This window comes from Myotis nattereri (assembly GCF_964212035.1).
Source record: "Myotis nattereri genome assembly, chromosome: 17".
In the NCBI taxonomy this organism is placed as follows: Eukaryota; Metazoa; Chordata; class Mammalia; order Chiroptera; family Vespertilionidae; genus Myotis; species Myotis nattereri.
In genome coordinates, this window is record NC_138092.1 from 52,316,435 (window position 1) to 52,329,768 (window position 13,334).

Consider the following 13,334-nt stretch of genomic DNA (forward strand, 5'->3'; position numbering starts at 1 on the left):
CATGCTATCCCCCGCGATGACCCGATCGTGTACTTAACCTGCAGCCCAGTGTCACTTCTCTGGACAAGAGACAGAGCTGGAAGCAGGCTTCTTCAGAACTTCTCTATTGTAGTGATGAGAAACAATAAAAAGAACAACACAATTAGACAATGACAGACATGATGGTGAGGGCTGAGGAGGCTGGTGAGGACACGATGAGGATGATTTCAATGACAACAGGAGCCACACGTGCCCCGCACTGAGTTCCCGGGGGGAAAGGGACAGGTAGCAGCCTGTGGTGTACAGGACGATGATCCAACCAACTGAGCCACATGGCTAGGACAACACTAAAATAATTTTAAAGAGCATCATTGATATGTAACAGAAAATGGAAATGTATAAAATGTTCATTAAAAGCATAGAAGGCAGAAAAAGGGAAGACAAAAGAACACCACAAAGAACAACAGCAATAGGCAGCAGAGAGTTATAAATACAGCAGATACTAATTCAACTATATCAATAATCGCTTGAAACTGAATGGTCACTACACACCAAGGAAAAGAGAGAGAGAGGATTAAGAAGCTAACAGCAATGATGTGCTGCCAATGAGAAACCAACCTTAACTATACAGACATTGTAAGATTAAAAGTACAGGGATGAGCATACACCACACTATACTAATCAGAATAAAACCGTAGCAACTACATTAATTGCAGACAGAGTGGCTGCAGAGCAAGGAACATCACCAGGGAGAAAGAGCATGTTGTGTAATGATAAAGGTGTCAGATTTTCACGAAGACATAGCAGAATGTAATGTTTATGTGCCAAGCCACAGAACAACCAAGCACATGAGGCAAAAGCAGGCAGAATTGCAGGAACATAGCTAGACGACTGCACTGTCTCAGTTGGAGCCTGGACCGGCCCTGCCTCAGTAGGTGGCAGCCCTGCAGACGGGAAACAGAGGTGGGCACGGGGAACGGACCCCTCAGTCAGCTCACTCATCGTGGTCAGCCTCACTGACACTTCATCTGTCAGAAGACCCGACAGACCCCTCACCAGAGGAGACGTAAAGCTGGCCAGCAAGTACATGAAGAGCGCATGTCATTAGGAGCGGCGCGCTGAAACAACGAGGACCCCCTGCACACCTGCTAGACTGTCACAGGAGGGCCCACAGCACCCAGCGCCCTCCTCACAGCACTCTCCAGGCGGCTTCCTGCAAAGGCACTGCATGTGACCAGGCTTTACCGTCACACGGACATTGAAAGTCCTCAGCTATTCAAAGACATTGTGTTTAAGTGGCAATTACCTGTGCGGTCACTTGGGGTCTTTTAGATTGTGAACTCTAGTGGAAGAACGCCATGTGTCCGGGTAGGCGGCGACGGCCCCTCAGAACACAGGTGTGCCTTCGGGGCGCTGGGAGGTGCAGTTCACCGCAGCGCCACGTGGGCCCCCCAAGGGCAAGCCGCTCTCTTTCTCTATCCTGGCTTTCCGTTCCTTGCGTGAACATTGTACCACAACAGGTCACCCTGTAGTCAGCGTGTGTAGGTGTCAAGAGACATCTAACTGAGCAGCAGTGACACGTGGAGACGGGACGTGGCCCGGTGCTCCTACCTGTAGGTGATGTGCTTGTGCTGCCACTTCTGGCCCGTGAGCGCGTATCGCTTCCGGCGGACGCTGAACCTGGAGCCGCCTCTGGTCTGGTCAGGCACCCCACACCGGGGCCTCTTCATCCAGCTGCAAGAAGCAGGCCTCCGTTAGTGAGCAGCCTCATCGCTAACCTCCAAGGACACCAGCGGGAAGCCGTCTACGGTGGGATGAGGAGACCAGAAACCAAAGCAGAAACCCGCCCACTTTCTTGCGGTTTGAATCTAAATAGAAAGCACATTATTTTTCCTGAATGATCAAGATTCACTAGCTTACATCACAGAGCTTTTAGATATTTTTCTCTCTCTAATTTATTTTGAGCCAGTGGTAGACTGTCTTAAAATGAGACTTTGAAAAGAAATTCTCAGTAAGGTCTCCTCCAGCTCTAACATTCAACAATGTTAAAATCTATGACGTGGCCTTAAATTCCAGCAGCTGAGAGGGTGTGCTTTGCACACAGAGAACTTGTTTAATAGCATTTGCCTTCCCACCTTTTCTTCTTTTCACTTTCATTATCCTAATTCCTAAGTAAGAGCCATACGATAACCACATTCCATGCTTAAGTAATGTTTTCTCCTGAATATGAGGTTAGCACCACGGAAGTAAGGTTTACGTGTTTATATTAAGAAAATGAAATGCTGCTTTTGGTTATAAACTTTGAACATTTCACAGGTGCAGGCGTCTGCAATCCTGGAGACGCGCCGACTACTGCTGTTTTCTACGTGGTCCTGCTTCTCCAAACAGAATGGTTTTCCTGCTGCTGGAACGTTTTCTGTAGTGACTCATAAAGGGCTCTCCTGCTCATGACCCCATTTAACGTAACGATTACAAAGCTGGGGCAGACTCTATGGTCCTACCGGCTGCGGAAAGCGGAGATCAGGAAAGAATCAAAGAGAAAGAGGGCTCCGGGTGTGGACAGCAGCGTGGGGCTGCGAGTGGGGTGCCTGGCGGTGGAAGAGGGCACAGAGAGGATCAACGTGATGGGAAAAATAAAGCAAAATAAAAAGAATCCACTTTTGCTGTATTTCTCCAAAAACTTAACAGTGTCTATACTCTTGAAAGGGACGAAGCTCCTGTGGAGAAGACTGTCAGCGATGTCCGTTTGTGGGAACAAATGACATGGTTTGCATGTGACGTGGATAAATCAGCTTTTACAAACAGAGACACGCTGCCTGCAGCAGTGAAACCACGACTTGCTTTTCCAGGCAGTGGGCGGTCCCCTGCCCTGGGCCCGGCAGGAACGTGGCCGTGGCATGGCTGACCTGCTGGGCCCGGCAGGAACGTGGCCGTGGCATGGCTGACCTGCTGGGCCCGGCAGGAACGTGGCTGTGGCATGGCTGACCTGCTGGGCCCGGCAGGAACGTGGCCGTGGCATGGCTGACCTGCGCTGGGCCCGGCAGGAACGTGGCCGTGGCATGGCTGACCTGACGGCCCCACCGAGGTGACAGCTGCTTCAGAGAACCACCCCTGTGTTTATCCAAGTCTCCAGATCCAAGGAGATGTCCTGAAAGCACTCATTACGCGGGCTGTCGGGCTCAGAACTGGCTGAGCTTACTGAGCAGAGGCTGGGCCCAATCCTACAGTCACCCCGGCATCCCAGGACTCTGAGGGTCCCCTGGCCTGCAGGCCCCCCTGGTGGGACCCCTGGCATAAAACCACATCCAGTGATGAGGAACCTGAAGAGCCATTCCTCTTCATTACACATGCAAAACCATGATCTGAACCCAGACGCCAACACCAGGCATTACTGGTGGGCTGAGGATGAGGGAAGCGGTTTTAATATATGAGTGTTTTGTTAATCACATCAACAAAATTATAATACTCCTCAGGCAAGTACTTATCCTTACCTATTTACTGAAATAATAAATAATACCAAGTTATTAAAGATGCACAAATGTACTTAATGCAGAATGCATGTGGTCACATATTTAGCTAAGGAAAATATTTAAGGAAATGCTCTAAGTGGAGAAATAATTTTGAAATGGGTAGTGGATAAAATTTGACAAAATGGAATTAGTTGTTATCAGAATCAAATGTATGTTCAATGAAAATATATTCTCTAAAATTACATTAATAATCCACAAAATTAAAAGGCGAAGTTGGTAACTGAAAGCGATTTCATTGTGTTGCCCTCGCTTCCATTTAGGCCATGCACACGCGAGGGAGCTCCTCCGAGCAGCCCGCTCCCGGGGCAGGCCTCGCCACGCAGGCCCCGGGCTGATCGGAACCTCCGCTGAACTCCTTAGAGATTTCATTGGCTTTTGCATGTAATTTTGTCTTACGTTCCAAGTGTTTGTTCACTTATTTACTCACCCTGATCCATTCATCCGACAATATCTCTGAGCATTTATAACCCGCTGAGAGAAGCAAGGCCAGAAGCCCTCGCTGAGTTCACACGCCGTCGGCCAGACATGCCTGATAAACAAGGCTCCCGACACGGCTGACTCGTCTCCATCGAGGCACCTGCCGTGTGTTGTTTTACATGTAGTAAACACACGAGTGTTGTGCCTGCCCCAAACTTGCACCAACTGCTCTGATGCCTAATCTCAGCCCAAATCAGAGCACCCCCAATGCCTGGGCCGGACGGCCTTGCAGGTCCCACTGCCCTGCTCTGCCCCCCATCCAGGAACCACAGCACAGCCTCTGCTGCCGCCCACCCCCCAGGAGCCTCTCCCCTCCGCTGCGCCGCCCTCCTTCTCCTGACTGCACTCCCCAGGCACAGACCGTCCTTCTCCTGTTCGGCCATGGAACACCCTGTAGAAGGACTTGGACACAGGCCTCCTCAGCTGGGTCTCTGGCCCTCCGCTTCCCCAGGCCACGCAGGCCCACAGCCCGGCCTCCCTCTGCGTAGTGCAGTGGCCCGTGCCAGGATCACCGTCCCCGCCCTGCTCCCACTGAGAACCCCCACACCCTCACATGCAGCTCCCTCAGGCAGAGCTGCCGCCTGACGCAGCAGGGCTGTTCCGTGGGTTCCGACCTGCACGTCTGTCTGGCCTGGGCATCGGGCTAGGGAGCCTGTGGGCCGGCCCAGGGCCACCTGTGCCCAGGGCCACCCCTGCGTCGCTGCAGTGAGGCGGGGGCTCAGGAGCCCGGTTGGCAGCCTCTGCCCGTGCTGACCTGCCACTGTCCAGCAGGTTCCCGCGGACTTCGTCGTCCTCCCAGCTCTGCGCCTTCAACAGAAGCTGCCTACGCGGACACCGCACAGGCACGCTTACGGGCTAGACTAGCTCGTCAGGCAGATGCTGACATGCAAGCATGAAGCTCGGGCAGGCCTGATCTGACACCAGCAGAAACTTCACGCAAAGAAGCCTTAGTGAGGGTTGGTCAGGCTGAGAATATTCCACCTTAACTTCACCAGTACTGGCACCCACACACTGTGGCACAGAGCTATCAGTGGGCATTGTTTATTGAAATATGTAAAACCCCACCAATATGATCAAAGGGCATTCTGACAGGAACCGTCTCTGTGGTAAATTGGTCTCCGGGCTTTTACAGGACTGCGACATTTAAAACACTTTTCAGGGAGGGTGAGGGCAAGGGGAAGAGATCAACCAAAGGACTTGTATGCGTGCATATACGCCAAACCAATGGACATGGACAACAGGGGGATGAGAGCATGAGTGGGAGGGGGGGAGGTTGGGGGTTCATGGGGGGGATGAGGACACACTTGTAATACCTTAACCAATAAAGAAATTAAAGATAAAAAAAAAACACGAAAAAAACACACACTTTTCATTCCGGAGCAGGCAGGCTTCCTCACACGTTTTTAAAGTGGGTGAGAGGCCCCGTCGGTGAGCGCAGGGCTAGCGCCTGCTCCTCTCAGCGTGCTCACGGCCGCTGGGGGGCTGTGGCTGCCGCAGCCATTTCTAGGCCAACATGAAGTTATTGTGCAACCAAATGCTAGCTGCCCCCAAATACCATTTTGATAAATCCTGTGAATACCCGTGACAAGGGCACAGACTCTGCTTGCCAGAGTGAACCCCGTGGTCTCCCCTAAGGTGACAAACATCCCAGGAAAGAAACAGGCGCTGACGGGGGGTGTGGGGGGCAGCAGGGGAGTCGCCTTGAATGTGATATCCCACCAAACTGCAATGCAAACACTCTGACACATAAAAGATAAACTAAAATTTAAAAATGTCTCCTATTAACATTGTAAAATCATATTACACTCATGTTCATTATTGCCGTGCCATGTCTTTCTCTCCTTTTCTTCATAACATAAGTGGTTCCATTTATTAAGGAACTTAAGTGAGCTTTCGCCCCAAAATTAGCTAAGAAACCCATTATTTGAAAGAACTGTTGACATATATGACAATGAGCTCATTTTCATATATGTATTTATTACTATCTTTCCAACCCCAATGCTGATTAATATAAAAGCGATATAGAACCCATTTAAGGTAACACCTTCATCTGTGGCGTGAAAGTGGTTCCTTTCTTCAGCACGACGCAGAGGTGACCACAGCTGGAAGCACTGCTTTTAAGTGAGAATTACAGACTGAATGTACTAACGTCTGCCTGCCGGAGGAGAGCGGAATTATTTAACTTAACAACAACTGATCTTGCCAAGAGTCTAAAATTAGATAAAAGTGTATAGCTACTCAGAGTGAATCCTAAGGCATTTCAGCGGAGAGGAGAGGTTTCAGGCCTGCAGTTGCAGTCCACAGTGGATGTCCTCTGACTGTCCCCGCAACCCGGTGCCGTTTCTTTATCGGAAAAGACGGAGGGAAAAGGGCGCCCATCTCCCCCTGTGGGCGTTGATGGGTGACAACCACAGGGCGTGATGAGGGAGATTTACTTTGTGCCAAGAGCTCGAAACACCCAGGGGCTCCAGGAGGGAATGAGCCTCTCCCTCTGCTCTCCGGAAGCCATACCGCCTCCACACTGCTGGGACCTGCAGGCACCGTGACCGCCGGGCCCCTCGCAAAGAGCTGAGGTCCGTGAGCTGCCTCTGCCTCCTCCAGAGGAAACGCCCGTGGAGACGGCTGCTGCGGGGCTGCGTGAGCGAGTGGCTGAGGCCTCAATCAGCGAGATGACAGACACTATTCAAGAGAAGCAACTGAAAGCAGAGACTTTTCAGGGAAAACCCTCCTTGATTAACTGGTCGGGGCAATTTTCCCTTGTGGACCCTCAGGAAGCTGAAGACTGGCTCTGCCCTCTCCCCCAGGGGCCCTGGTTTGGACAGTTGCCCATCTCCCTTGGGGTCAGAGTTCTAATTTGGCCAATTTCAAGTAGCCGCTGGGCCACGACTCAGCAGGGAGCAGATGTGCCCTGTGCCCTCCCAGCCGGACGCCCGCCACAGGTCGCGGACACCCCTCTTGTCCTGGCTGCAGCAGGGCCCGCTCTGACGCCCACCCCCGGGCACAGTGTCATTCCTATTTTGAAAACGTGTCTCTGACATCAGCTGAGCAAATCCGACCTCTCACAGGACGGAGCTTAAACAGGCTCAATTCCAAAGACAAGTTCCCAAACGAGCAACCCCATTGGAGGTCGCCGGGTCATTCAGGTTTTCAGGAGACGTGGTCTGGCTCAGGGGCCCCGAGAATGTGCGCGTGTGACTTACTCGATGGTGTTCCTGTCCACCTTGCCCGTCATGTTGATGCCGTAGAACTGCTGCATGGCCGCGAGGGCCGACTGCATGGCCTCGGCCGAGCGCAGCACCGCCAGCCGCGGCTCCGTCGGGGGCAGGTAGCCGTACTTCTGCAGCCACACCTGCAAGACAAGCAGCTCCTTTGGGATCAACGCCGCCACCAGCAAGGATCTCAGGGTGATGTGTACGTCCGCGTGGACCTCTGAACGTCATCTCCTTCACCAAGGCATCTGTTATTGAAGGGATTTACCTCTTTTCAACTATTTAAGGGCTTTGATGCCTTCTTAACATATAGTCTGTACTTAAATGTAATCTCAGTGGTGGTTACAGGTATTTCTAACCTACAAACGTTAACTGAAAAGAAAAAAAAAAGATGATTCATTTGTTGCATTCAGACTGTCTGTAAGACATGGTAGTAAATACTGACTAAAATCATAAATAAGATTATTCCTGCCCTCTGGGAACTCCACCTCTCACATAAAGGATGGCACGTTTCCACGCTCTGCCCCTGGGGCACCCGCTGGCAGGAGAGGTGAACGGGCAGCTGCCCCTGAAACTGCCTGCGTCCTGAGCACCGGGCCTGAGATGTGCTGGGATGAGCTGTGTCTGCACAGGGAGGCCACGGGGTGCCGTCCCCACACTCTGGGGACAAAAGGTCTACCCACTGCTGCTGGCTGTCTTCGAGGACCGGTAACTGTTTCTCATGCAGGGAATGTCCTTTCATGTGTAAGGCGAGTCCCTTCAATCCAACTTTCCGAAACAATCAGCCGATCTGAAGGAGGTCTGCCCTCCCTCTGAGGACCTCGTGGGGTTTATTCCTCTTTGCCAGGTAGGAGCCACCTGGGAGTCCCTGGGGGAGAGATGGCAGCGTGCGCCCCATCCTCGTGGGGACTACAGCAGCAAGTCAGGGTCCTTTAAGGCTGGAATTTTAAAAGCCAGCGTTTCAGGGGGAGGGGGATCATCAGCAGAGAGCGGATGCTTCCTGGTTTTAGGTTCTAGGATTTGTTTCAAACGCACAGCCCTATGTTCAGGGCACATCCCATGGTGCGGTCGCTCCCTCAGGTGTCCCCAGGCTTCTCGGGTTTCTGGAAGTGCAGCAGCAGCCTGCAGGCCTGAGAGGTGGGTCGAGAGCCCAGGGCACAGCCAGCAGGCTCTGTGGATGCAGGCGCCACTCCCCACCCTCCCCCTCCCCCCCCCCCCCCCCCCGCGAGGGCACTGGTCCTGTAATGATGGTCCCAGGAAGCCCCAGCTTCCCGAAGCCTGACCCTCTTCCATGTGGGCCTTGCAACCAGCACACAGGGAGTGCCCCTCTCGGGGAACATGAACAGCCGCGTGGAAGTTGATTCCACTAAAGGACACTGATACTAGACATGCCAACGTCTTCACGTGTGAAACAGCTGTGAGGTGGGATAGTTTGTGATATTTTCAAGAAAATGATCCCCGAAGGTGCAAAACTATAAGCACAACTTGAAAATAAAACATTTATTCCAAAGGCATGAAGGTTTATAAAGGAAACTGCACCCAGTGAACTCACCCACTAGACCAGTTCCTCATGTTGTGGTGACCCCCAATTTCATTGTTACAAATTGAACATAATTAAAGCATAGTGATTAATCACAAAACAATATGTAATTATATATGTGTTTTCCGATGGTCTTAGGCGACCCCTGTGAAAAGGTCATTGGACCCCCAAAGGGGTCGCGACCCACAGGTTGAGAGCCGCTGCACTAGACAGTGACGACACAATGACACTTGTCTCACCTACACACTCTCAGTTACCTGTCAAAGGTGTGTGGTCTGAACAGATGCCATGGTTTCTGAATGAAGGCAGTGTATTATTTACTAGGAAACTCACTCAACCCCGCCTGCCATGCAACTTCCCCCAATCAGAACACCCCAACTTGATTTTAGTAGTACACATGCACTAATATCCTGAATTTGAACTCTTTTATTTGCAACACTTCGTTTGCTGGAGAGCTGACTTGTTGCTAGGCTACTTGTGGGTGCCAAGCTACTGGCAACAACATTTATGAGTCAAGAGAAAACCATTAATAATAAATCCTGTGATTTATGTACAACTAGAAAGACCATAAAATGTATAAGTTTTAAGCACATAATCAGAAAATAGCATGTTCTAAAAAATATTAGATTTATACCTTAGCCTTTAAAACAAATGAATTAGAATAATAAAAAATGAATTTGTGGAATATGATGAACAGCATAAACTGATAAACAAAAATAGATCCAGAGACATAGAAGCATTAACAGACTGTCAAACCTCAGAGGGAAGGCAGGGGAGGATGGAAGGGGCAAGGGGATGTGGGTAAGGGATCAACTAAAGAATGTGTATGCATATAAGCATAACCAAGGGACACAGACAATAGGGGGGTTGAAGGCCTGAGTTGGGGGGTGGGAATGGGCTGGGAGAGGACAATGGGGGATAAAGGAGATATATGTAAAACTTTCAAAAATAAATAATTTTAAAAAGAATTGTGATTTTCTTAAAGTTCTCTTTTATGTCATTTAGCATGAAAAGCTGTTTTTCCATATGAGTGAGAAGTGAGCAATTCTTTTCAATTGTAAAATATCAAGTAAGCTATGAGACCCACCATTTTATGGTGAAAGTTTGTTTCATGGCCAACAAACAGATCAATGTCATTAAGATTATGGGTCACCTTGAGTTGACCATTCTTAATGTCACTGTTATTTGTTAATCAAGACACCTTCTCTAACATCAAGAATCGACACAGAACAGACTGGAGGTTGCCGGAGGCGGGGGGGGGGGGGGGGGGAGCTTGGGGCTGCATAAAAGAAGGTGAAGGGATTAAGAAGCACAAAATGGCAGTTAAGGTCAAGCACAGGGTGGGGCGTGTGATCCGTATAACATGGATGTCAGGTGGCCCTGGGGATGCCGGGGAAGACGGCAAAGCATATGATCACCTACCGCTACGCTGCACACCTGAAACCAACATGAAATAACACTGCACGTAAACTGTGCTTGAAATAAATAAATAAGTGGCAAGAGAGCGCTAAGACAATGGCAGGGAGTTGAAACTGTAACACACCTTCCACAAGACAGTGGAGACTCCCATGTGACTGCCATGGCGTCAGGTTAAAGTGTGAAGCCAGAAACCTTTCTTATTGGAGCTAAATCTTCCACAGACAACCTTACTCTAGGTCAGTGGTTGTCAACCTTCCTAACGCCGCGACCCTTTCATACAGTTCCTCATGTTGTGGTGACCCCCAATTTCATTGTTACAAATTGAACATAATTAAAGCATAGTGATGAATCACAAAAACAGTATGTAATTATATATGTGTTTTCCGATGGTCTTAGGCGACCCCTGTGAAAGGGTCGTTCGACCCCCAAAGGGGTCGCGACCCACAGGTTGAGAACCGCTGCTCTAGGTCCATGTGAGAAAGCAACAATCCCAGCTACAGTGGCTTGCAGTACGAATCGGACCACGGTGCTTCTTTGCACACACAGTACTCAATAGGGAGACTGCAGATGGAGACAGACACTTGCTCACAGTCTTTCATTCACCAAAGGGACCTTCTCTTGGGCTTGCTTGTGTCTTATACGCCATCATTGCACCTGCCGAGATCCCAGAATTCTGAGCGTCTGATCATCTCTGGTCTGACAGAGAAAAGATCAGGACCAAATACCCCTAAACAATACGATGTTCATGCTCCTGAGAAGATAAAGTTGGTCAACAAGGTGACATAAAACCAGCCAGACACAAGCTGGAGGTACACCCACTGTCTCTGGAAGGAAACCACTGTGGCTGCAGGCACAGTGCTTCATCCAGACTGACTCTCAGTGGCCAGTGAGTGAAGGTCAGGTACACACACTGGTCTGCAGTCATCACAGAAGAACAGGAGACTCTGGGGTCAGAACCTCATTCTATTTCTATGGAATAAAAACCTCTGGTTGCATAAGCACAGCACAGTACGCAGCTGCCACACTTCATCATCGACAGCAGTGAGCCAGAGGCAGTTCGGGAAATTGCAAAGAGGAAGGCTTTTCCTTCTCTCTTTTTTAAATTTAGTTTTTATTGTTGACAGTATTACAGATGTCCCCCATCACCCCCCCCAACTTCGTTCCCTCTACCTAGCATCCTTTACTACTAAATTGCAAACTTATAATATCTTATTGATAAAAAAATAAATTAAATCTACAAACTAATATTTGAAGGTAACCTCCCCACCTTTAAAGACTCTACCATGGACATCTATCCACACACATGGTTATGTGAAATATATCCCAGTTTTCAGCATTGTTTTAAAATATTGCTTCTCTGGGACAATTGGAGATAACAAATTTGCCTCCTGAGATTGTTTGTCCCTTTGGTATTTTTTTCAAAGTTCTCAAAATAAACATAGTGGGTAGTTGAGGAATAATTTCCTCTCATGTGCATTTGGGAAAAATGACATTAAATTTGTAGGGCTCGTGGGAGGATTGAGAATATATAAATGCACGACCATAATTCTTGTTCAGTACATCATGTGTTGTGCTCATAACTTCTCTGAGTTCTTGAAGTTGTTTCTGATTGAGTTAGGATCTGTCCTTGGAATGAGGCAAGACTGAAAATGCAGGGGAGGCCTGAGTGGCCAGAGTTGCGAGGAAAGACAAAACATGGAGGGTGAAGAATCACCTACTTCTTGGAAATTCCCCAAGTGCCAAAACAAAAAGGGGAAGCATGACAAATCTGGCAAATTGTTTGGTTTTGGTTTCTTTGCTTTGTTTTGCTCACTGGATGGGCATGTGCATTTGAGGGCGATGAAAACAAATTAAGAGGAAAACAATTTCCTTCAGCACAACTTGACTCCTTTTACTGTCCAGACTTAGCTTACCTCATCTTCACTGGAACAACCACCTACAGACCCTCAACTGCAGCAGCAAAATCTAACCTTGAATTTCACCCTGCATGGCACATTCAGATCCCTTACAGACAAAACACATCTCCTGCACTTAGCTATTATTCAAACGCAGGAATCAATGGGAGAGAGGGCAAGGAGACATAGCATGCAACAAAAAGATGACACTTAAATACGAAATTCTGGACTGACAGATACGGCCTTCATTAGGTCACAGTATTGCAACAGTGAGAATTGTAACCCACCCACCATTCTTTTGATACTATTTTTGTAAATGCTGACTCTGCTTCATATGTAACTTGAAGATAAACACCATATTTGTATAAGAATCTTAGGGACTAACTTCAAAAGATACAGACTGCAACCTTAGTCATCTCAGCTCTGGAAGATTTGCTGTCCTTCAACCCAAGAACCAAGATGATATAAAACCAGGATGACAAAGACCAGGATTATGCATACCAGACCATCACTTGACCAGTTTCAAGATCCTTTTCAATTAGACTATGCAAATAGAGGACTTTCAACCCTTTCCCCTCAATTACTGCTGTCCCTCTCCCCCCATTTAAAATCTCTGCCTGCACTGAGTTGTTGAGACTGGCTTTGGGAGGATAGTACACCATCTTCTCAGGCAGCTGGCCCTTGAATAAACCACTTTTCTTCTTGCTGGTGAGAAAGGAAAGCACAAGTTTGGCTTTCACTGTAACAGGCAACTGAACCTGTTTCAGTTATAGTAAATGCAGACTAGTAGGCACCCAGGGCTTCAGTAAATCCATTCAGAGAGAATGTCTTTATCACTAATATTTCATGTAGCCATATTGTGAAAGTCTGTATTAATTCACTCAGCAATCCACACTCACATATTGGGTTAATGTCCTGGAAGATGGTTATCAACAAAAGCAAGGAGTCCCTGTGACTAATGGCAATGCAAGCAGAGAATGTTTAGAATATATATTCTTATTTAGTCTCTCAGGCCAATATTAAGGGCCAGAGAAGTCAGTTTTCCTCCCATGGCTGAACCTAGTAAGTTTATCAATGCCTTAAGATAAAATAAGCTACACCATCCTTTACAAGGGCGAGTCCCAATGCAGACCTCACAGCACATAGAGAAAACATCCTAAAATGATGTTCAGACATCTTTCTAAAAGAAATGATCATATGATTACAGTAATGAATTTATTAGGGTAGAAATATATGCATTTTAGAAATTATAGACGTTTTTTGGTGGAATCTTTAGGGTTTTTCT

The 13,334-nt window shown here is 48.5% G+C and overlaps 1 protein-coding gene across 1 annotated transcript in view; it reads right to left on the bottom strand.

The window, feature by feature from the left end:
• Positions 1-13,334, bottom strand: part of MMP16 (matrix metallopeptidase 16) — a 165,761-nt gene that overhangs the window by 65,400 nt on the left and 87,027 nt on the right. The window contains exons 2-3 of the mRNA XM_081111387.1: positions 7,187-7,335; positions 1,591-1,713 (exon numbers count right to left, since the gene is read on the bottom strand). Coding sequence (XP_080967513.1) covers positions 1,591-1,713; positions 7,187-7,335 — 272 coding nt within the window. The remainder of the gene's footprint in view (positions 1-1,590; positions 1,714-7,186; positions 7,336-13,334) is intronic.